At 41.7% G+C, this 25,925-nt stretch overlaps 1 protein-coding gene across 4 annotated transcripts in view; it reads left to right on the top strand.

Moving 5' to 3' along the window:
• The window catches only part of LOC115149555 (cingulin-like protein 1), a 68,553-nt gene that overhangs the window by 6,429 nt on the left and 36,199 nt on the right, over positions 1–25,925 (top strand). For 2 of the 4 annotated variants that reach the window (XM_029692510.1, XM_029692513.1), the window contains exons 2-3: positions 25,081–25,188; positions 25,501–25,716. In XM_029692510.1, the coding sequence (XP_029548370.1) occupies positions 25,675–25,716 (42 nt within the window). In that variant the 5' untranslated portion in view covers positions 25,081–25,188; positions 25,501–25,674. Of the gene's footprint in view, positions 1–3,704; positions 3,763–25,080; positions 25,189–25,500; positions 25,717–25,925 lie in introns of those variants that run through there. The other 2 variants (XM_029692511.1, XM_029692512.1) reach the window with 2 other exon arrangements.

The raw sequence follows: 25,925 nt of genomic DNA, 5'->3' as shown, positions 1-25,925 counted from the left end.
GGTATGTAGAGAATGAGTTTGAACCACACCTCCCTCAAATAGTTTCTTGTACACTTTGAACATACTTATTTTCTTATTTACTTAATCGTCATGGTTCCTGGAGGGACATAGGGCCCTTAATTGTCATGGTTCCTGGAGGAACATAGAGCCCTTAATCGTCATGGTTCCTGGAGGGTCATAGGGCCCTTAATCGTCATGGTTCCTGGAGGGACATAGGGCCCTTAATCGTCATGGTTCCTGGAGGGTCATAGGGCCCTTAATCGTCATGGTTCCTGAAGGGACATAGGGCCCTTAATCGTCATGGTTCCTGGAGGGACATAGGGCCCTTAATCGTCATGGTTCCTGGAGGGACATAGGGCCCTTAATCGTCATGGTTCCTGGAGGGACATAGGGCCCTTAATCGTCATGGTTCCTGAAGGAACATAGTGCCCTTAATCGTCATGGTTCCTGAATGGACATAGGGCCCTTAATCGTCATGGTTCCTGGAGGGACATAGGGTCCTTAATCGTCATGGTTCCTGAAGGAACATAGGGCCCTTAATCGTCATGGTTCCTGGAGGGACATAGGGCCCTTAATCGTCATGGTTCCTGGAGGAACATAGTGCCCTTAATCGTCATGGTTCCTGGAGGGACATAGGGCCCTTAATCGTCATGGTTCCTGGAGGGTCATAGGGCCCTTAATCGTCATGGTTCCTGGAGGGACATAGGGCCCTTAATCGTCATGGTTCCTGGAGGGACATAGGGCCCTTAATCGTCATGGTTCCTGGAGGGACATAGGGCCCTTAATCGTCATGGTTCCTGGAGGAATATAGGGCCCTTAATCGTCATGGTTCCTGGAGGGACATAGGGCCCTTAATCGTCATGGTTCCTGAAGGAACATAGGGCCCTTAATCGTCATGGTTCCTGGAGGGACATAGGGCCCTTAATCGTCATGGTTCCTGGAGGGACGTAGGGCCCTTAATCGTCATGGTTCCTGGAGGAACATAGGGCCCTTAATCGTCATGGTTCCTGGAGGAACATAGGGCCCTTAATAAAGATCTCTAACACTGCCTGTCTTAGGTTTCTTTCCTTGCTTCTGGCCATGACAAGTGGATGGGTTTGAGTTTCGCTGTTACACTTTTGAACGTACTGTATGTAGGTTTAACTCACTTCAGAACCGGTTTTGCTAATTTCGCAGACTTCATTGCAATGCGATGGTAATGATAGGGGTGGTAATAACGGTATAGACAACTCATCAACCATCTCTCTGTCTGCTGGGCTGGTATGTAGAGAATGAGGGTGTCGGCTGGTATGTAGAGAATGAGTTTGAACCACACCTCCCTCAAATTGTTTCTTGTACACTTTGAACATACTTATTTTGTTATTTACTTAATCGTCATGGTTCCTGGAGGGACATAGGGCCCTTAATTGTCATGGTTCCTGGAGGAACATAGAGCCCTTAATCGTCATGGTTCCTGGAGGGTCATAGGGCCCTTAATCGTCATGGTTCCTGGAGGGACATAGGGCCCTTAATAAAGATCTCTAACACTGCCTGTCTTAGGTTTCTTTCCTTGCTTCTGGCCATGACAAGTGGATGGGTTTGAGTTTCGCTGTTGAACGTTCTGTATGTAGGTTTAACTCACTTCAGAACAGGTTTTGCTCATTTCACAGACTTCATTGCAATGCGATGGTAATGATAGGTGTGGTAATAACGGTATAGACAACTCATCAAACGTCTCTCTAGTATTTCCAAGCCAAACACATGTGCTCTGTGTTTGTTTTATAGTTGTGAGAAATGTGTAGGCCGTATGCTTCTTCTATTTGGAGTCTATTTCTGTATTTCATCATCTTGACATTGCCTTCAGATGTTTTTTGTCATGTTCTTCAGTTCCTTGAGGGACCAATTTGGCATCTGAAAGAAGTTACCGTCCCTTCAAAATATGGTCATCAATTGCTTATTACGGATTAAGCTGGTTTGAGTAAGTGTTTGGTGGTAGTATTCTAGTTATACTAGTGTCCACGCTGAGAAACCGCAAGTTGGTGGGAAACTCTGACAGCTCTTCTGAGTTGAAGTTTGGGTAGAGGAGTGGAGGATGGGGGGGGGGGAGGAGAAAGAGGACAGGAAGAAGGTAATAGTGCCAAACCCTGCACAGACCTGAGACCTGGCATCATCTACACATACTAAAAGCACTAGATCTAAAAGCACTAGAGTCTAGATCTAGAGAGTCTAGACTCTGCCATGTGTCTCTCTGTGTAACTAGAGAGTGCTATCCAATGCCATCTTACTAGACAACGTCATCTTTCCTCAGGATCTACATCTTTAAAGACTTCAACAAAATAGCAACACCCCTGAACATGAAACTGTCCGTGGAGTTCTCAGCTTTGTAATCGTGTGTCTGCACTTGTTAGGGAATAGACTCTTGACTCTACTGATTTCTGCCCCATCTTTTGTTTGGTTGTTTGTTTGTTTGTTTGGCTTTTAATGAAGAGAAATAGTTGTCCTGTTATAGTGTCACTACAAAATGTCCCAAACTATTAGCAGCAGCTTTTCACTGGGAGTCAACAACCAATCCTTCATCTGATTTCATATAACAGACCAGATTTCCCATAAAAGGACGTTTGGATTGGATCCAGTGAAGAGGATTGGATTTCCCCTCTGATTGTTAAGATGTGAACTGTGTTTGACACTACGTCATTACTTATGTTTTTTTTTTGAGTCTCAAAGATACTATAAAAAAAAAAAAAACGATTACCTCTCTAGCTATCATACCGGCACATAGATAGCCATAGTCTTGAAGTGAGAGTGGCGTGCGCTGTCCATTGGTTGAAGTGTTTAATCTTATCAAGGGGCTGATGTCCACTGCTGTGTGTGAGGGAGTGGTTCCTTAGCAGCACCTGTTTAATGATAAACCTGAACGATGCCCCTCTCCGTGCTGTGATCTCCCCATGCCTTCATTGCTTCATTAAACTCTGTTACCATGGTTCCATATAGTTCATCCAGAGGAAAGCCATTTTGTTTTTCTCTCAGTAGAGCTAGTAGGGAGAGTTGGGCCAGTAAACAAAAAGTTGTTGGTTCAATTCTCAGAGACGACTAGGTGAAAAATCTGTCGACGTGACCTTGAGTATGGCACTAGTTTTTATTTATTTCACATTTATTTAACTAAGCAAGTCAGTTAAGAACAAATTCTTATTTTCAATGACGGCCTAGGAACAATGGGTTAACTGCCTTGTTCAGGGGCAGAACAACAGATTTGTACCTTGTCAGCTCAGGGATTTTAACTTGCAACCTTTTCGGTTACGAGTCCAACGCTCTAACCATTAGGCTACCCTGCCGCCCCATTAGGCTACCCCCCCCCCCCCCCCCCCAAAGGAGCCTCAGGGAGTAGGGTCAGAGTTCAGGAGCCTCAGGTCAGGGTTCAGGAGCCTCAGGTCAGGGTTCAGGAGCCTTTAGACCAGGGCCCATTAGCTCTGATCAAATGTAGTGCGCTACTTTAGACCAACGCCCATTAGATCTGATCAAATGTAGTGCACTATGTAGGGAAATAGGTTGCAGTTTCAGAATATCACAGAGATAAATATAAATACCACAGAGATGAGTCATAGTTAGAGCAGAACACCTCAGAGAGCACCAGTCCACTCCCCTACAGGGTGGAGGTGTGCCCTCCCCTAACCAACCCTAACCAACCTGACGTCACAGTGGCAGTGGTATATCTTAGGTATGTTCATAGTGACAGGTTAATACTGAAGAACTGACTGGCTGTATGTCTATGAAGCATTCTTAGAGGTGAGATGTTGTGTTGCTGCTGGTGTTTGTGTTGTTGTTGTTGGTGTTGGTGGTGTTGTTGTTTGTTGGTGTTGGTGGTGTTGTTGGTGTTGGTGGTGTTGTTGTTTGTTGGTGTTGGTGGTGTTGTTGTTTGTTGGTGTTGTTGTTTGTGGTGTTGTTGGTGTTGGTGGTGTTGTTGTTGTTTGTTGGTGTTTGTGGTGTTGGTGGTGTTGTTGGTGTTGTTGTTGTTTGTGGTGTTGGTGGTGTTGTTGTTTGTGGTGTTGGTGGTGTTGTTGTTTGTGGTGTTGGTGGTGTTGTTTTTTGTGGTGTTGGTGGTGTTGTTGTTTGTGGTGTTGGTGGTGTTGTTGTTGGTGGTGGTGTTTGTTGGTGTTGGTGGTGTTGGTGTTTGTGTTGTTGTTGTTTGTGGTGTTGTTGGTGTGGTTAGTGAAAAGCCTTAGGAGGAAACTCCGGACTTAGTTGAGGACTAATGTCATATCTTCTACACGGAATGGAATGTGTTGTTGATCACGCAATCCTGCCGTCACTGGAGTGTTGATACTACGCCCTTAGGGGGGAAAAAAGGTGTTATCTAGAACCTAAAAGAGTTCTTCGGCTGTCCCCATTGGATAACCCTTTGAAGTACCCTTTTTGGGTTCCATGTAGAACCTTTTTGGGTTCCACGTAGAACCCTTTAAGGGTGCTCCTACGGAGACAGCCGAAGAACCCTTTTTGAAGAGTGTACTTTCCTGTACTAGCAGGATCAATAGTTGTTCTTCGGACAATATCTTGTTCTAAACATCAATGTAAAATACTGGCATTGTCATTGAGTTATTGGTTAAATTACTGGGACTGGTACAGGATGGAAAAGAGTTATTACACAACAATGTCCTCTGTGATGTATTGGTTTTAAAGCTGTTGCAGCTAACTAGCTGATCTCTCTGCAGTGTTAGACTGGAGGTTATGCTGTGGCCTAGGGGTGGGATCTCTCTCTCTCTCTCTCTCTCTCTCTCTCTCTCTCTCTCTCTCTCCCTGTTCCACACCCATCCAGGTATTTACAGTGTGGGTTAAAGATGAACTAGAAGACAGGGTTAACCGGAGAGTCCTTTAAATGGCATATTAGTTAATAATCTCTTAAATGCTGGAGACTGAAAACTACCTGAGAGAATGGTAATAGAAAGAATGATTACCGTAATTTCCGGACTATAAGCCGCAACTTTTTTCCCAGGCTTTGAACCTCGCGGCTTAAACAATGACGCGGCTAATATATGGATTTTTCCCGCTTTCAATTTTTTTTGAAAGGAGATGACTTCAGTGGTTTCAGTGCACAGGAGGAGGAAGATAGTGACCAATGACTTTCTTGGTAGGCTACTGTTTACTGCTAATTTTTAATTTTTTGTTACAAGCCGTGTTTCGTTAAAGCCTGTGTAAAGTTCATTTGTTTCAATGTACCGGTAGGCACCTGCGGCTTATAGACATGTGCGGCTTATTTATGTTCAAAATATATATATTTTTTTAATTCAGTGGGTGCGGCTTATTTTCAGGTGCGCTCAATAGTCCGGAAATTACGGTAGTGATGAAAGGTTACTAAATAGAGACTAGCTTTACACTGACATAGAGACTGACATAGAGACACTTCACACTGACATAGAGACTAGCTTTACATTGAGCTTTACACTGACATAGAGACTAGCTTTACACTGACATAGAGACGCTTTACACTGACATAGAGACGCTTTACACTGACATAGAGACGCTTTACACTGACATAGAGACTAGCTTTACACTGAGCTTTACACTCACATAGAGACTAGCTTTACACTGACACAGAGACTAGCTTTACACTGACATAGAGACGCTTTACACTCACATAGAGACGCTTTACACTGACATAGAGACAAGCTTTACACTCACATAGAGACCAGCTTTACACTGACATAGAGACTAGCTTTACACTGACATAGAGACAAGCTTTACACTCACATAGAGACTGACATAGAGACACTTTACACTGACATAGAGACTGACATAGAGACTGACATAGAGACACTTTACGCTGACATAGAGACTGACATAGAGACACTTTACGCTGACATAGAGACTGACATAGAGACTGACATAGAGACGCTTTACGCTGACATAGAGACTGACATAGAGACGCTTTACACTGACATAGAGACGCTTTACACTGACATAGAGACTGACATAGAGACTGACATAGCGACACTTTACACTGACATAGAGACTGACATAGAGACTGACATAGAGACACTTTACACTGACATAGAGACTGACATAGAGGCTGACATAGAGGCTGACATAGAGACACTTTACACTGACATGTTTTTTTGCCCTAGCACTCCACAAGCTCAAGCTGTGATAATTTGAATCAGCTGTGTAGGACCGAGTTTGGTCTAGACTCTGTCTGTGTACCTACCGGGTGCTACCAGACGCCATCTTACTAGACAAGGTCATCTTTTCATCAGGCTCTATATCGTTAAAGAGACACTCCTGAGCAATGGGACTTTGGTGTACACATCTCGGGGTAGGTGTGAAGACCTTCCACATGGCAGCACGTTCCACGTGAACCATAATTGCTGGTTAAGTGTCTATGAGGGCCAAGCTAAAATACTCATGGACAGATAAGAGCTGGTGTATTGTATCGTTGTTACACAATCAGCTTTGGACAGCGATGTGGCAACAGGGCAAACAGCCTCTCTTTGCAAGAGCAATTTACTGTTCGAAGGTGTCGGTAATTGGATCCACCAGGAGCTGTTGGGAACTATTTCTGTGTGTATCCGACACTTGTATCGTGAGTGTGTTGGTGTTCTTCAGGGACAGGAACATTATCATCTTCAGTTTCTTTTTTAAAGTGAAGTGGGAAGTTCAGCTCTTTTTACAGACTCTGGTCTTTTCGACTCGTTCAGTCAAAAGAACAAATCTTTTGACTCATTTCATACATTTGAGTCATTAATGCCCAGAGTACACAGGACCCCCCTACCAGTGAACAATTTATTTTATTTAACTAGGCAAGTCAGTTAAGAACAAATTCTTATTTTCAATGACAGCCTATGAATAACTGCCTTGTTTAGGGGCAGAATGACAGATTTTTACCTTGTCAGCTCAGGGATTTCGATTTTGCAACCTTCAAGGTTACAAGTCCAACACTCTAACCACTAGGCTACCTGCCTCCCCTACACTCTAACCACTAGGCTACCTGCCGCCTCTACACTCTAACCACTAGGCTACCTGCCTCCTCTACACTCTAACCACTAGGCTACCTGCCTCCCCTACACTCTAACCACTAGGCTACCTGCCTCCCCTACACTCTAACCACTAGGCTACCTGCCTCCCCTACACTCTAACCACTAGGCTACCTGCCTCCTCTACACTCTAACCACTAGACTACCTGCCTCCCCGCTGAACTGAAGACTCAGAATTCATAATTCTACAAGCCTCTGGTCCACATATGGTTTCACCATACGGGGTTTATTCTCTCATTTCTGACTGAGACTTTCATAAGGGTGCTTTAAACAACGGACATGTATTACCTAGGTATAGAAATAATATTAGGTATTCTCAATGTTTGGCTTGTTCTTCAGTTTCTGTTGTTGGCAGTAGACAGTCCTGGGCTAGATACTTGTGTTGTAGACAGTTCTGGGTTAGATACTTGTGTTGTAGACAGTAGACAGTCCTGGGCTAGATACTTGTGTTGTAGACAGTTCTGGGTTAGATACTTGTGTTGTAGACAGTAGACAGTCCTGGGATAGATACTTGTGTTGTTGGCAGTAGACAGTCCTGGGTTAGATACTTGTGTTGTAGACAGTCCTGGGCTAGATACTTGTGTTGTAGGCAGTAGACAGTCCTGGGCTAGATACTTGTGTTGTAGACAGTCCTGGGCTAGATACTTGTGTTGTAGGCAGTAGACAGTCCTGGGCTAGATACTTGTGTTGTTGGCAGTAGACAGTCCTGGGCTAGATACTTGTGTTGTAGGCAGTAGACAGTCCTGGGCTAGATACTTGTGTTGTAGGCAGTTCTGGGCTAGATACTTGTGTTGTAGACAGTCCTGGGCTAGATACTTGTGTTGTAGGCAGTAGACAGTCCTGGGCTAGATACTTGTGTTGTAGACAGTCCTGGGCTAGATACTTGTGTTGTTGGCAGTAGACAGTCCTGGGCTAGATACTTGTGTTGTTGGCAGTAGACAGTCCTGGGCTAGATACTTGTGTTGTAGACAGTCCTGGGCTAGATACTTGTGTTGTAGGCAGTTCTGGGCTAGATACTTGTGTTGTTGGCAGTAGACAGTCCTGGGCTAGATACTTGTGTTGTTGGCAGTAGACAGTCCTGGGCTAGATACTTGTGTTGTAGACAGTCCTGGGCTAGATACTTGTGTTGTAGGCAGTAGACAGTCCTGGGCTAGATACTTGTGTTGTTGGCAGTAGACAGTCCTGGGCTAGATACTTGTGTTGTTGGCAGTAGACAGTCCTGGGCTAGATACTTGTGTTGTAGGCAGTAGACAGTCCTGGGCTAGATACTTGTGTTGTAGACAGTTCTGGGCTAGATACTTGTGTTGTAGACAGTAGACAGTCCTGGGCTAGATAGTTGTGTTGTAGACAGTCCTGGGCTAGATACTTGTGTTGTAGACAGTCCTGGGCTAGATACTTGTGTTGTTGGCAGTAGACAGTCCTGGGCTAGATACTTGTGTTGTTGGCAGTAGACAGTCCTGGGCTAGATACTTGTGTTGTAGACAGTCCTGGGCTAGATACTTGTGTTGTAGGCAGTTCTGGGCTAGATACTTGTGTTGTTGGCAGTAGACAGTCCTGGGCTAGATACTTGTGTTGTTGGCAGTAAACAGTCCTGGGCTAGATACTTGTGTTGTTGGCAGTAGACAGTCCTGGGCTAGATACTTGTGTTGTTGGCAGTAGACAGTCCTGGGCTAGATACTTGTGTTGTAGACAGTCCTGGGTTAGATACTTGTGTTGTTGGCAGTCCTGGGCTAGATACTTGTGTTGTAGGTAGTAGACAGTCCTGGGCTAGATACTTGTGTTGTAGACAGTAGACAGTCCTGGGCTAGATACTTGTGTTGTAGACAGTAGACAGTCATGGGCTAGATACTTGTGTTGTAGGCAGTAGACAGTCCTGGGCTAGATACTTGTGTTGTAGACAGTAGACAGTCCTGGGCTAGATACTTGTGTTGTAGACAGTAGACAGTCCTGGGCTAGATACTTGTGTTGTAGGCAGTAGACAGTCCTGGGCTAGATACTTGTGTTGTTGGCAGTAGACAGTTCTGGGCTAGATACTTGTGTTGTAGACAGTAGACAGTCCTGGGCAAGATGCTTGTGTTGTTGGCAGTAGACAGTCCTGGGTTAGATACTTGTGTTGTAGGCAGTAGACAGTCCTGGGCTAGATACTTGTGTTGTAGACAGTCCTGGGCTAGATACTTGTGTTGTAGACAGTAGACAGTCCTGGGTTAGATACTTGTGTTGTAGACAGTAGACAGTCCTGGGCTAGATACTTGTGTTGTAGGCAGTAGACAGTCCTGGGTTAGATACTTGTGTTGTAGACTGTAGACAGTCCTGGGCTAGATACTTGTGTTGTAGACAGTCCTGGGCTAGATACTTGTGTTGTAGACAGTAGACAGTCCTGGGCTAGATACTTGTGTTGTAGACAGTCCTGGGCTAGATACTTGTGTTGTAGACAGTAGACAGTCCTGGGCTAGATACTTGTGTTGTAGGCAGTAGACAGTCCTGGGCTAGATACTTGTGTTGTAGACAGTAGACAGTCCTGGGCTAGATACTTGTGTTGTAGGCAGTAGACAGTCCTGGGCTAGATACTTGTGTTGTAGACAGTAGACAGTCCTGGGATAGATACTTGTGTTGTAGACAGTAGACAGTCCTGGGCTAGATACTTGTGTTGTAGACAGTCCTGGGCTAGATACTTGTGTTGTAGACAGTAGACAGTCCTGGGCTAGATACTTGTGTTGTAGACAGTCCTGGGCTAGATACTTGTGTTGTAGACAGTCCTGGGCTAGATACTTGTGTTGTAGACAGTAGACAGTCCTGGGCTAGGTACTTGTGTTGTAGACAGTAGACAGTCCTGGGCTAGATACTTGTGTTGTAGACAGTAGACAGTCCTGGGCTAGATACTTGTGTTGTAGACAGTAGACAGTCCTGGGCTAGATACTTGTGTTGTAGACAGTCCTGGGCTAGATACTTGTGTTGTAGACAGTAGACAGTCCTGGGCTAGATACTTGTGTTGTAGACAGTCCTGGGCTAGATACTTGTGTTGTAGACAGTCCTGGGCTAGATACTTGTGTTGTAGACAGTAGACAGTCCTGGGCTAGATACTTGTGTTGTAGACAGTCCTGGGCTAGATACTTGTGTTGTAGACAGTCCTGGGCTAGATACTTGTGTTGTTGGCAGTAGACAGTCCTGGGCTAGATACTTGTGTTGTAGACAGTAGACAGTCCTGGGCTAGATACTTGTGTTGTAGGCAGTAGACAGTCCTGGGCTAGATACTTGTGTTGTAGACAGTAGACATTCCTGGGCTAGATACTTGTGTTGTAGGCAGTAGACAGTCCTGGGCTAGATACTTGTGTTGTAGACAGTAGACAGTCCTGGGCTAGATACTTGTGTTGTAGACAGTCCTGGGCTATATACTTGTGTTGTAGACAGTCCTGGGCTAGATACTTGTGTTGTAGACAGTAGACAGTCCTGGGCTAGATACTTGTGTTGTAGACAGTAGACAGTCCTGGGCTAGATACTTGTGTTGTAGACAGTCCTGGGCTAGATACTTGTGTTGTAGACAGTAGACAGTCCTGGGCTAGATACTTGTGTTGTAGACAATAGACAGTCCTGGGCTAGATACTTGTGTTGTAGACAGTAGACAGTCCTGGGCTAGATACTTGTGTTGTAGACAGTCCTGGGCTAGATACTTGTGTTGTAGACAGTAGACAGTCCTGGGCTAGATACTTGTGTTGTAGACAGTAGACAGTCCTGGGCTAGATACTTGTGTTGCAGACAGTAGACAGTCCTGGGCTAGATACTTGTGTTGTAGACAGTAGACAGTCCTGGGCTAGATACTTGTGTTGTTGAGAAATACCTGAAAAGACAAATAACTCTATAAACAACTAGAAGAGAACTGAGACATGAAGCAACATGCTGTTGTTGTTGTTTTTGTTGTGTTGTGTTGATGTGTTGTCATTTTGTGTTGTGTCATTTTGTGTTGTGTCATTTTGTGTTGTCATGTTGTGTTGTGATGCGTCATGTTGTGTCGCTTCGTCTTGTCATGTTGTGTTGTTGCGTCGTGTTGTTGTGTTGTGTTGCGTCGTGTTGTCATGTTGTGTCGCGTCGTGTTGTCGTGTTGTGTTGTTGTGTTGTGTTGTTGCGTCGTGTTGTGATGTTGTGTCGCGTCGTGTTGTGATGTTGTGTTGCGTTGTTGTGTTGTGTTGTGTCGTGTTGTTGTGTTGTCGCGTCGTGTTGTGTTGTTGTGTTGTGTTGTTGCATCGTGTTATTGTGTTGTGTTGTTGTGTTGTGTCGCATCGTGTTGTGTTGTTGTGTTGTGTTGTTGCATCGTGTTATTGTGTTGTGTTGTTGTGTTGTGTCGCGTCGTTTTGTTGTGTTGTCGCGTCGTGTTGTGATGTGTTGTGTTGCGTCGTGTTGTTGTGTTGTGTTGCGTCGTGTTGTTGTGTTGTGTTGTGTTGCGTTGTGTTGTCATGTTGTGTAAAAGCGTGTCTTTTTCATGCTTTTCTGAGACTTAGTAGCCAGTGTTATCAATTATCAGTCATTAGAGACGGTTAGGAACAGTCATTATCAGAATCTGTGAAGTACTTGTTTCTCCACAGAGAGAAAATCTATATTTTTCTTAACGTTACTTTTGAAAAGAAGAGGTAGGCGTCAGATTCACATACTGGGATGGTTTGTGACACAGATGGGACAAAGAGGCTGTTTGAAGCAAAATATTTATTTGGTATTTTGCAATCGAGAACGGCAGCTAGAAAGGCTTACCTCTGTCAGGCTGTGTGCTGCTCCACCCAGCATAACACACACACACACACACACACACACACACACACACACACACACACACACACACACACACACACACACACACACACACAGAGCCAGCCAGCACAGAGAACAGGGTAGGGCAGGCCTTGTTCCAGGGCCATCACATAAGACAGGGCTGGCTCTATAGCAGGGTGAAGCAGTTCAGGGCTTAAACAAAACTGAAAAACCTGGCAACCTATAGACTATAGAACCACTGACTGGCAACAGATAGACTATAGAACCACTGACTGGCAACAGATAGACTATAGAACCACTGACTGGCAACAGGACAGGGCTGGCTCTATAGTACTGACAACAGGACAGGGCTGGCTCTATAGTACTGGCAACAGGACAGGGCTGGCTCTATAGTACTGACAACAGGACAGGGCTGGCTCTATAGTACTGGCAACAGGACAGGGCTGGCTCTATAGTACTGACAACAGGACAGGGCTGGCTCTATAGTACTGACAACAGGACAGGGCTGGCTCTATAGTACTGACAACAGGACAGGGCTGGCTCTATAGTACTGACAACAGGACAGGGCTGGCTCTATAGTACTGGCAACAGGACAGGGCTGGCTCTATAGTACTGACAACAGGACAGGGCTGGCTCTATAGTACTGACAACAGGACAGGGCTGGCTCTATAGTACTGACTGACAACAGGACAGGGCTGGCTCTATAGTACTGACAACAGGACAGGGCTGGCTCTATAGTACTGACAACAGGACAGGGCTGGCTCTATAGTACTGACAACAGGACAGGACAGGGCTGGCTCTATAGTACTGACTGATAAGCATGCTGATTGGTTCTCTGCTCTGTGGCTCCTCAATCAATACTACCAGCCAAACCTGCTGTATCAGGACAACTTCTGATGGACTGTACCGGGCTGAAAGACCAGTTGGTGGATATCATTTATGTGCTGGGAGGGACTCTTTCTAAGTTCAGACATTACAATACTATGACTAACAGCCATAGCTGTGCAGACCCAGAGCGTTGGGCCAGTAACCGACAAGGTAAAAATCAGTTGTTCTGGATAATGCCTTCCCTGTGGCTCAGTTGGTAGAGGATGGTGTTTGCAACACCAGCATGGTGTGTGTGCAATGCCAGGGTTGTGGGTTCAATTCCCACAGGGGGGGCCAGTACAAAAACAAATGCATGAAATGTATGAATTCACTGCTGTAAGTTGCTCTGGATAAGAGCGTCTGCTAAATGACTGAAATGTAAGGCAGTTAACCCACTGTTCCCTGGATGCTGAAGACATGGATGTTGATTAAGGCAAGCCCCTCCCCCCCAGCACCACTCTGATTCAGAGGGGTGTTGGGTTAAATGACTCCTGCACCTCTCTGATTCAGAGGAGTGTTGGGTTAAATGACTCCAGCACCTCTCTGATTCAGAGGAGTGTTGGGTTAAATGACTCCAGCACCTCTCTGATTCAGAGGAGTGTTGGGTTAAATGACTCCTGCACCTCTCTGATTCAGAGGTGTTGGGTTAAATGACTCCAGCACCTCTCTGATTCAGAGGAGTTGGGTTAAATGACTCCTGCACCTCTCTGATTCAGAGGGGTGTTGGGTTAAATGCAGAATACACATTTCAGTTGAATGCATTCAGTTGTACCACTGACTAGGTATCTCCTTTTTTTCCTTACTCTTTCCATAGACACATACATTCAGCATGAACACTTAACCCTCCCGAGACCCAGGCACTGTAGGCGAGAGGGGGCTGGGTAAAGGGATTAATCAGGCAGACTAACCTTTCCCAGCCATGAACACACACATATTAGTCATTTAGCAGACTCTCTTATCCAGAGCAACTTACAGGTAGTACCTTTAAAAAAAAAACTTTATTTAACTAAGCAAGTCAGTTAAGAACAAATTCTTATTTACTATGACGGCCTACCAAAAGGCAAAAGGCCTCCTGCAGGGACGGGGGCTGGGATTAAAATTGTTAAATAAATAACAGAAATATAAGACAAAACACACATCACGACAAGAGAGACAACACAACACTACATAAAGAGAGACCTAAGACAACAACATAGCAAGGCAGCAACACATGACAACACAGCGTGGTAGCAACACCACATGACCACAACATAGTAGCAACACAAAACATGGTACAAACATTACTGGGCCACAGACAACAGCACAAAGGGCAAGAAGGTAGAGACAACAATACATCACGCAAAGCAGCCACAACTGTCAGTAAGACTATCTCCAGATAGCTAGGTGGGACAACCACATATCACAGTCCTAGTCAGCACATTTTTCCTCATTTAAAGCAGCTATCAGCAAAGTCAGTGATAGTAGCATGGGGGGGGGGGGGAGTAAAGTGTGAGTGTCTGGTCACGAAAGCCCCCCCCCCACCCCCTAAAAAAGATAACGGCACAGAAACACACTGAATGGCTCAGCCATGCAGGCCTATTTAGTAGTGGTATTTATTAAGAAGCCCAGTTAGCTGATGAAGCAGCAGCTACTCTTCCTGGGGTACAAACAGGAAACAACAAATAAAATACAAAAAAACGTAAATATACAGCACTACATTTATGTTACAGTCATTCAGGAAGCACCCATCCAGAGAGACTAGTGCATTCATCTGACCACCACATATCACAGTCGTATCCCAACCATAATACAATTAAGCAATAAGGTCCAAGGGGGCGTGGTATAAGGGACAATATTAGCCGTGGTATATTGGCCATATATCACAAACCCACGAGGTGTCTTATTGCTATGATAAACTGGTTACCAACCCACAGACACAGAGTAGTCACCTACAACCCACAGACACAGTGTTGTCATCTACAACCCACAGAGTAGTCAGCTACAACCCACAAACACCACAGCCAAGAGACTACAGCTCAGAGACTACAGCCCAGAGTGCTTAACCCTAACCGTAATTTAATACCAAAAAGCACATTTTTGTTTTCATACATTTTTACAATATAGCCAATTTTGACTTTGCAGCTGGTCTGTCTAAAGGCATCCGCATGCTTCCCATCCGAACCCATTTGTGTATATATTATGACGGCATTAATGATGTTTTGGTCTTCGTCAAGGCTTTTTTTTTTTGTTGTATGTCCCGTGCACACAAAAACATTTTTTCGAGGCAAGGCGAAGTCTACGCCCCATTGTCGGTCATTGGTCAACAGTAGGGATTTTTCAATTAAGTGTTTGTTGTCATTCAATGAGAGACGACTAGTTTTCAATGCACGTTTTTTCACTTGAGAAATACTGCTCCAAAACACCATAGATGTAAAATTGTGCGACTAAGATCTCCTCGGCAAAACATCAACTCAAGAAATCTGTCATAATTTTTTTTTTCATCTTAGATTAATTCAGACTATTTTTGAGGCAGTGTATGTATACTGGCTACGGCGTCTCAAGGTGGACAAACTATACTATTTCCGTCTTTTCTCATTTTTCAAGCGAAGGTCTTTTATGGTATTATGCGAGCACACTCGTTCGGTTCGACGAGCCGAACCCGAAGCATGTGGAAGCTTTAAGGGGAACTCGTTCAGTTCTGCCTCCAAGACAAGACTCATTACAATAAACAGCAACCTGAAAATATAACTGTTATTCTTTCTCTATTTGTTATTATTATCTTTTTTTTTAGGGGTTTTATTAAAACTGCATCGTTGGTTAACGGCTTGTAAGTAAGCATTTCACTGTGAGGTCTACTACACCTGTTGTATTCAGCATTTCACTGTAAGGTCTACTACACCTGTTGTATTCAGCATTTCACTGTGAGGTCTACTACACCTGTTGTATTCAGCATTTCACTGTAAGGTCTACTACACCTGTTGTATTCGGCATTTCACTGTAAGGTCTACTACACCTGTTGTATTCGGCATTTCACTGTAAGGTCTACTACACCTGTTGTATTCAGCATTTCACTGTAAGGTCTATTACACCTGTTGTATTCAGCATTTCACTGTAAGGTCTACTACACCTGTTGTATTCAGCATTTCACTGTGAGGTCTACTACACCTGTTGTATTCAGCATTTCACTGTGAGGTCTACTACACCTGTTGTATTCAGCATTTCACTGTGAGGTCTACTACACCTGTTGTATTCAGCATTTCACTGTGAGGTCTCCTACACCTGTTGTATTCAGCATTTACTGTGAGGTCTACTACACCTGTTGTATTCAGCATTTCACTGTGAGGTCTACTACACCTGTTGTATTCAGCATTTCACTGTAAGGTCTACTGCACCTGTTGTATTCAGCATTTCACTGTAAGGTCTACTACACCTGTTGTATTCAGCATTTCACTGTGAGGTCTACTACACCTGTTGTATTCAGCGTTTCACTGTGAGGTCTACTACACCTGTTGTATTCAGCATATCACTGTGAGGTCTACTACACCTGTTGTATTCAGCATTTCACTGTGAGGTCTACTACACCTGTTGTATTCAGCATTTCACTGTGAGGTCTACTACACCTGTTGTATTCAGCATTTCACTGTACGGTCTACTACACCTGTTGTATTCAGCATTTCACTGTGAGGTCTACTACACCTGTTGTATTCAGCATTTCACTGTGAGGTCTACTACACCTGTTGTATTCAGCATTTCACTGTGAGGTCTACTACACCTGTTGTATTCAGCGTTTCACTGTGAGGTCTACTACACCTGTTGTATTCAGCATTTCACTGTGAGGTCTACTACACCTGTTGTATTCAGCATTTCACTGTACGGTCTACTACACCTGTTGTATTCAGCATTTCACTGTGAGGTCTACTACACCTGTTGTATTCAGCATTTCACTGTGAGGTCTACTACACCTGTTGTATTCAGCATTTCACTGTAAGGTCTACTACACCTGTTGTATTCAGCATTTCACTGTGAGGTCTACTACACCTGTTGTATTCAGCATTTTACTGTGAGGTCTACTACACCTGTTGTATTCGGCATTTCACTGTAAGGTCTACACCTGTTGTATTCGGCATTTCACTGTAAGGTCTACTACACCTGTTGTATTCAGCATTTCACTGTAAGGTCTACTACACCTGTTGTATTCGGCATTTCACTGTAAGGTCTACTACACCTGTTGTATTCAGCATGTCACTGTAAGGTCTACACCTGTTGTATTCGGCATTTCACTGTAAGGTCTACTACACCTGTTGTATTCAGCATTTCACTGTAAGGTCTACTACACCTGTTGTATTCAGCATTTCACTGTGAGGTCTACTACACCTGTTGTATTCAGCATTTCACTGTAAGGTCTACTACACCTGTTGTATTCAGCATTTCACTGTGAGGTCTACTACACCTGTTGTATTCAGCATTTCACTGTGAGGTCTACTACACCTGTTGTATTCAGCATTTCACTGTAAGGTCTACACCTGTTGTATTCGGCATTTCACTGTAAGGTCTACTACACCTGTTGTATTCGGCATTTCACTGTAAGGTCTACTACACCGGTTGTATTCAGCATTTCACTGTAAGGTCTACACCTGTTGTATTCGGCATTTCACTGTAAGGTCTACTACACCTGTTGTATTCAGCATTTCACTGTAAGGTCTACTACACCTGTTGTATTCAGCATTTCACTGTGAGGTCTACTACACCTGTTGTATTCAGCATTTCACTGTGAGGTCTACTACACCTGTTGTATTCAGCATTTCACTGTAAGGTCTACACCTGTTGTATTCGGCATTTCACTGTAAGGTCTACTACACCTGTTGTATTCGGCATTTCACTGTAAGGTCTACTACACCGGTTGTATTCAGCATTTCACTGTAAGGTCTACACCTGTTGTATTCGGCATTTCACTGTAAGGTCTACTACACCTGTTGTATTCAGCATTTCACTGTAAGGTCTACTACACCTGTTGTATTCGGCATTTCACTGTAAGGTCTACTACACCTGTTGTATTCAGCATGTCACTGTAAGGTCTACACCTGTTGTATTCGGCATTTCACTGTAAGGTCTACTACACCTGTTGTATTCAGCATTTCACTGTAAGGTCTACTACACCTGTTGTATTCAGCATTTCACTGTGAGGTCTACTACACCTGTTGTATTCAGCATTTCACTGTAAGGTCTACTACACCTGTTGTATTCAGCATTTCACTGTGAGGTCTACTACACCTGTTGTATTCAGCATTTCACTGTGAGGTCTACTACACCTGTTGTATTCAGCATTTCACTGTGAGGTCTACACCTGTTGTATTCAGCATTTCACTGTGAGGTCTACTACACCTGTTGTATTCAGCATTTCACTGTACGGTCTACTACACCTGTTGTATTCAGCATTTCACTGTGAGGTCTACTACACCTGTTGTATTCAGCATTTCACTGTGAGGTCTACTACACCTGTTGTATTCAGCATTTCACTGTAAGGTCTACACCTGTTGTATTCGGCATTTCACTGTAAGGTCTACACCTGTTGTATTCGGCATTTCACTGTAAGGTCTACACCTGTTGTATTCGGGCGCACGTGACAAATAACATTTGATTTGATTTGGAAGGTGCTTGGTTCAAGATGATTTGTTTGCGGTCACGTAAGGTTATTACGCTAGCTGCTTGTGGTTAACCAGATAACATAAAACTATAGAAGTAAATTGTTTTTTGTCAAAGCTACAGCTGCTTGTGGAACTCGCCTGTTGTTGTTGATTTTGTAGATGATCCACGCTTTTATGACAGTGTGTTCTGGACAGGTGTAACCTGATTTCAGGTGATTACCTCGTATGGTCTCCCTGTTTCAGGTACGGTATCCTGATGGGGTGGTGACTAGATGAAATGCTATTCTGTCTCTACTTTACATTTTAGCAGTGTAATTACATAGATATGCAAATTGCCTGTATGTTATGACAGCAGCATATTCTGCCTCAGGGCAAAAGGTAAACACTATCCTGTTGGTACTTGTCTGTCAGTGTATATAGTATGACCACACACAGAAAAGACAACAGTATCTAAAAAAAAGAAAACGTTTGTAAAATAATAGTAGTGGTCACTTCGCTCTTAATTGTGTATATTTTGTAAGAAAGGTCTCTTAAAAAAACTTCCAGCCATGCTGGGTTAGAGGATTCTTTGCTTGCAGAACTATTTTTGAACTATTGAACTCCCCACAAAAAATTTCCACTGTGTAGATTGTTATGAACTTTGCTAGTCCCAGGATGTGGATGTGGTACTGGGTAGTGCTCAGGAATGCTAACAGTACAGAACCTGACTGACAGCTTTTAGGACACTTTGTGGTTTTCAAAACCCTTTCTACCCACTCTTATCTCACCCCCCAAATTATGTTTTTCTTTCATACATGTGACCACAACATCTTAGAGTAGATGTACTGTATTGATATAAAAATTAAAAAAAACAGACAAACTATAATCTTCACAATACTTGGTGTGGATGATGGGTGATGACGGGGCGGCAGCGTAGCCTAGTGGTTAGAGCGTCGGACTGGTAACCGAAAGGTTGCAAGGTTGAATCCCCAAGCTGGCAAGGTACAGCTCTGTCGTTCTGCCCCTGAACAAGGCAGTTAACCCACTGTTCCCTGGAAGGCCATCATTGAAAATAAGAATTTGTTCTTAACTGACTTGCCTAGTTAAATAAAGGTGGAATTGGTGCTTGGTGTGGCTCAAAGCTGCCAACAGAACACAAACTGACTGACAGCTTTCAGGGGGCTTGATAGCTTAGAATTAATGAGTTTCAAAGCATTTATCTGTAAATATAGGTTTGGGACATGTTCAGGCTATCTAAAAACATAAAATAATTGATAGTAGGAAGTCATGCAACCTTTTTTCTCCACTTTATTCATGCTGCCAATATATCTTAGGTAAAGTATAAACAATATATCTTAAGGACAGTATAAACAATATATCTTAAGGACAGTATAAACAATATATCTCAGGTACAGTATAAACAATATATCTTAGGTACAGTATAAACAATATATCTTAATTACAGTATAAACAATATATCTCAGGTACAGTATAAACAATATATCTTAAGGACAGTATAAACAATATATCTCAGGTACAGTATAAACAATATATCTTAAGGACAGTATAAACAATATATCTTAGGTAAAGTATAAACAATATATCTTAAGGACAGTATAAACAATATATCTCAGGTACAGTATAAACAATATATCTTAGGTACAGTATAAACAATATATCTTAGGTACAGTATAAACAATATATCTTAAGGACAGTATAAACAATATATCTCAGGTACAGTATAAACAATATATCTTAGGTACAGTATAAACAATATATCTTAAGGACAGTATAAACAATATATCTTAGGTACAGTATAAACAATATATCTTAAGGACAGTATAAACAATATATCTTAAGGACAGTATAAACAATATATCTTAAGGACAGTATAAACAATATATCTTAGGTACAGTATAAACAATATATCTTAGGTACAGTATAAACAATATATCTTAGGTACAGTATAAACAATATATCTTAAGGACAGTATAAACAATATATCTTAGGTACAGTATAAACAATATATCTTAGGTACAGTATAAACAATATATCTTAGGTAAAGTATAAACAATATATCTTAAGGAAAGTATAAACAATATATCTTAGGTACAGTATAAACAATATATCTTAAGGACAGTATAAACAATATATCTTAAGGACAGTATAAACAATATATCTTAGGACAGTATAAACAATATATCTTAGGTACAGTATAAACAATATATCTTAATTACAGTATAAACAATATATCTTAGGTACAGTATAAACAATATATATTAAGGACAGTATAAACAATATATCTCAGGTACAGTATAAACAATATATCTCAGGTACAGTATAAACAATATATCTTAAGGACAGTATAAACAATATATCTTAAGGACAGCATAAACAATATATCTTAAGGACAGTATAAACAATATATCTTAGGTACAGTATAAACAATATATCTCAGGTACAGTATAAACAATATATCTCAGGTACAGTATAAACAATATATCTTAGGTACAGTATAAACAATATATCTTAAGGACAGTATAAACAATATATCTTAAGGACAGTATAAACAATATATCTTAGGTACAGTATAAACAATATATCTTAAGGACAGTATAAACAATATATCTTAAGGACAGTATAAACAATATATCTTAAGGACAGTATAAACAATATATATTAAGGACAGTATAAACAATATATCTTAGGTACAGTATTAACAATATATCTTAAGGACAGTATAAACAATATATATTAAGGACAGTATAAACAATATATCTCAGGTACAGTATAAACAATATATCTCAGGTACAGTATAAACAATATATCTTAAGGACAGTATAAACAATATATCTTAAGGACAGTATAAACAATATATCTTAAGGACAGTATAAACAATATATCTTAAGGACAGTATAAACAATATATCTCAGGTACAGTATAAACAATATATCTTAAGGACAGTATAAACAATATATCTCAGGTACAGTATAAACAATATATCTTAGGTAAAGTATAAACAATATATCTTAAGGACAGTATAAACAATATATCTTAAGGACAGTATAAACAATATATCTTAAGGACAGTATAAACAATATATCTTAGGTACAGTATAAACAATATATCTTAGGTAAAGTATAAACAATATATCTTAAGGACAGTATAAACAATATATCTTAGGTACAGTATAAACAATATATCTTAGGTAAAGTATAAACAATATATCTTAAGGACAGTATAAACAATATATCTTAGGTACAGTATTAACAATATATCTTAATTACAGTATAAACAATATATCTTAATTACAGTATAAACAATATATCTTAGGTACAGTATAAACAATATATCTTAGGTACAGTATTAACAATATATCTTAAGGACAGTATAAACAATATATCTTAAGGACAGTATAAACAATATATCTCAGGTACAGTATAAACAATATATCTTAGGTACAGTATAAACAATATATCTTAGGTAAAGTATAAACAATATATCTTAATTACAGTATAAACATATCTCAGGTACAGTATAAACAATATATCTTAGGTACAGTATAAACAATATCCACCATGCTGAGAATTTGTATGTCCTTGTGATTAATTGACCATTCTTCTTGGTGATCACCTGATGTTTGTCTTCCCAGACAAGACAAGTCAAGGCACATCGGTTGACTCAGTTCAAGCCAAGAGTGTGTCAGCGTGTTCTGGGAAAGCATGCAGTTTCCATCAGTGCTCAGAGTGGTAACCAGGTAATGTCACAGTGCGTAATGAAATGCCTCACTGCATATCAATAGGCCTTATTGGATTAAGTACATGTACTTTCCAAATCCCAATTGGAAAAAAAAAATTTATTCGAAGGAAGACATACTTGAGAGCTGTGTGTGTACATCAGATATTTTCCCATAGACAGCCACCAAGTGCTTTCAGTTTTGTTATGTATCCGTTACAAATATGTATTCTGTTGCCAAGACAAACATCCTGAGAGTAGAGTCAGGGAGGCAGTGTTTGGAAGCTCCTTGGTGTTGTGGTGTGTGTTCTTCAGTTATACTTCAGTATGGTATTGTCCTCACTTATCGCTTTCCATTGTCACAGCCCACTGAAGAATAACCTCAGTTTTGATGTACATGTATCTCACTATCTCGACAACCATTTGGTGAGATATACCGTATCTCTCTCAACTCAAGCATCTTACTCCTTCAATATCAGTATCAGTGTTATCAGTATCGGTATCAGTGTAATCAGTATCTGTGTAATCAGTATCGGTATCTGTGTAATCAGTATCTGTGTAATCAGTATCGGTATCTGTGTAATCAGTATCTGTGTAATCAGTATCGGTATCTGTGTAATCAGTATCTGTGTAATCAGTATCGGTATCTGTGTAATCAGTATCTGTGTAATCAGTATCGGTATCTGTGTAATCGGTATCGGTATCTGTGTAATCAGTATCGGTATAAGTGTAATCGGTATTGGTATCAGAGTAATCAGTAGCTGTATCTGTATCAACTACTGGGGATCCATAATAAACCCCAGGAAGAGTAGCTGCTGCCTTGACAGGAACTAATGGGGATCCATAATAAACCCCAGGAAGAGTAGCTGCTGCCTTGGCAGGAACTAATGGGGATCCATAATAAACCCCAGGAAGAGTAGCTGCTGCCTTGACAGGAACTAATGGGGATCCATAATAAACCCCAGGAAGAGTAGCTGCTGCCTTGGCTAATGGGGATCCATAATAAACCCCAGGAAGAGTAGCTGCTGCCTTGGCAGGAACTAATGGGAATCCATAATAAACCCCAGGAAGAGTAGCTGCTGCCTTGGCAGGTTACTAAAGGGGATCCTTATTAAATACTAATAGATGTGATGTACATAACATGGATGCAAATAAAACATAGATATGCTCATTGGGAAAATATTTAAAACAATATTCACTCACAATGATGGAGTGAGCTGTAATTCTAAATACATCTACAATTAATATTTTCTCTAAGCATCTAATCGGAGTTGCTTGACAGCTGGCGATCAGCTCTGCGTGAGCCCGCCGTGTGTGTGTGTGTGTGTGTGTGTGTGTGGGTGTGTATCACTGCTGCATGCTGGGTAGACCTCGTTTCCAACGCCATATAAACAAAAGGTTAATGAGGCTTCGCTGCTTTTTGTTTATCCTTTCAGCAGATGCCAACAGATTTACACACACACACACGAACACACACACACACGAACACACACACAGAAACGCAGGCACACACACGGCGTGCTCACACAGAGTGGATCTGCATGAAACTCGGCCCTTAATCACTGGAAGACTGTGTGTTGTGTTTTAGCCAAGCAGCTACGAACACACACACACACACACACACGTACACACACACACGTACACACACACACACACACACACACACACACACACACACACACACACACACACATATCCACCGTGACTATTCTCCTGTGTAATTGCTGCAGTTCATGGATAGATATTGGCTACTTCCTGACGGAAAAAAATATCTTTATAGTCTCAATCCTGTTTTCCTGTTTTTGCCTAATTGTGGTTTGATTTATTCATTTGATTTTATACGCATCAATTTAGCCATTTTATTATTAATGATAAAGTAATCAAATCAAATGGAGAATGTATGTCTGTACCGAGGATGTTTTCATGTAACAGTTTAACCTGTATCGGCATCTGTATCAGTATCAGTTTAATCTGTATCAGTATCTGTATCAGTTTAATCTGTATCAGTATCAGTTTAATCTGTATCTGTATCAGTATCTGTATCAGTATCTGTATCAGTATCTGTATCTGTTTAATCTGTATCAGCATCTGTATCAGTATCAGTTTAATATGTATCAGTATCTGTATCAATTTAATCTGTATCAGCGGCTGTATCTGTATCAGTATCCGTATCTGTATCATTTTAATCTGTATCAGCGTCTGTATCTGTATCAGTTTAATCAGCATCTGTATCAATTTAATCTGTATCAGTATTTGTATCAATTTAATCTGTATCAGTATCAATTTAATCAGCATCAATATCTGTATGAGTATAATCTGTATCAGTATCTTTATCAGCTTTGTGGATGTTTTCACTGGATGTCCATGCTTTTTTCCTGATTGTCCTGTAGTTGTGGCCATCCATAGTGGCAGATACATATATCATTACATATTACAACTATTGAATGGATGTTGGGATCCTAGTAATATGCCTAAAAATCATTCATCTTGGTAAAGGAATGTAATAGGATCTCTGTGCGGGTTTGTATCATATGATCATTATGGGAGACTTTGTCAAAACAGCAGCAATGTTACTTTTTCTTTTGGATAAGATGTTTCTTCTCTACAAAGCCACCATGTCAGGTTCTGTCATTTCTGTGCCATTCATAAACTGTATGGAGATGATTAAATACTGCCCTCTGGTGGGGGAGATTGTGAAACAACACCCATCATGCATCACTGTATTGAGAGGGTTATAATCGTGAAATAATATTGCCTTCACATGAACTCATTCCTATTGGCTAGTACTGTGTTCTAGAAGTGTTCTGTTATGAAGGATTGGTCATTGACTTGACAAGTGCTTTTTTTTCTTCTTTTTTTATTTTTTTTTTTACAGTTTTTATGTCTATGACAATATTGTGGCTCAGGGACACACTGTCCACTGAGCACAGACGTCAGTTCAACGTCTAGTCCACGTTCGTACAATGTAATGTCATTGAAAAGTGGAAACAACGTTGATTCAACCAGTTTGTGCCCAGAGGGTAGTTCCTGTTCTTCATTTTAAGCCTTACCTGAGTGTTGGAGTCCTTATTAAAGCTAAAACATTAAAACCATCTCTTTTTTTCCTTGTGTTTCAGCCTAAAAGAGGTTCAACAAACCTGAGCTCCTGAACTGAGTTGCGTGACGGAGGGTCAGAGAACAGAGGTTGAGAGTACAGAGAGGCTCAAAACGAAGAGGCTTGTACTGTGAGTACTGTAAACTTCGGTTGGCCTTTTTTTTCTCTATAGGTCACCCTTTTGGATAGACCCTTCAATTCTGTTCCTATGTAACATTGGGCCCTGTGTGTGTGTGTGTGTGTAGTGGTTGCTGTACAGTGTATGCCAACATACTAACCCTGTGTGTGTGTGTGTGTGTAGTGGTCGCTGTACAGTGTATGCCAACATACTAACCCTGTGTGTGTGTGTTTAGGGGTTGTTGCTGTACAGTGTATGCCAACATACTAACCCTGTGTGTGTGTGTGTGTGTGTGTGTGTGTGTGTGTGTGTGTGTGTGTTTAGGGGTTGTTGGTAGCCCAACGGGAGCTGCAGGTGTGTATATCAGAGAAAGCAACCCAGGCAGACAGACTGAGGTAACTGGAGCAGGTCCTGCCACTCCCTTACAGGACATACCGAGAGAGACGCTCTGAGCTACCGACTTGCAGGACTTGTCCTACAGGGTTCACCCACCACAACATGCAGGGGAAGAGTGAACACGAACACCAAGACAATAACATGGTAAATAAACCCTTACCCTTGCCCTCTTTCTCTCCATCTCGCTTTACATCCATCTAACAGGATCTTTCACCCAAAATAAGCTTTCAAATGCTTAGTCGTTTGTCAATTGCATGTGCGTAAACATTTATTTTATAAATCATTACGCGGTACATTTCTTTATCCAATAATATATAATAAGCTGAGATATGCACAAATGGAACGTTAGCTAC

The sequence above is a fragment of the Salmo trutta genome, chromosome 15, assembly GCF_901001165.1.
Source record: "Salmo trutta chromosome 15, fSalTru1.1, whole genome shotgun sequence".
Taxonomy (NCBI): domain Eukaryota; kingdom Metazoa; phylum Chordata; class Actinopteri; order Salmoniformes; family Salmonidae; genus Salmo; species Salmo trutta.
Note: the sequence above shows the minus strand (reverse complement) of the source record. Positions and strands in the feature narration are given on the sequence as shown.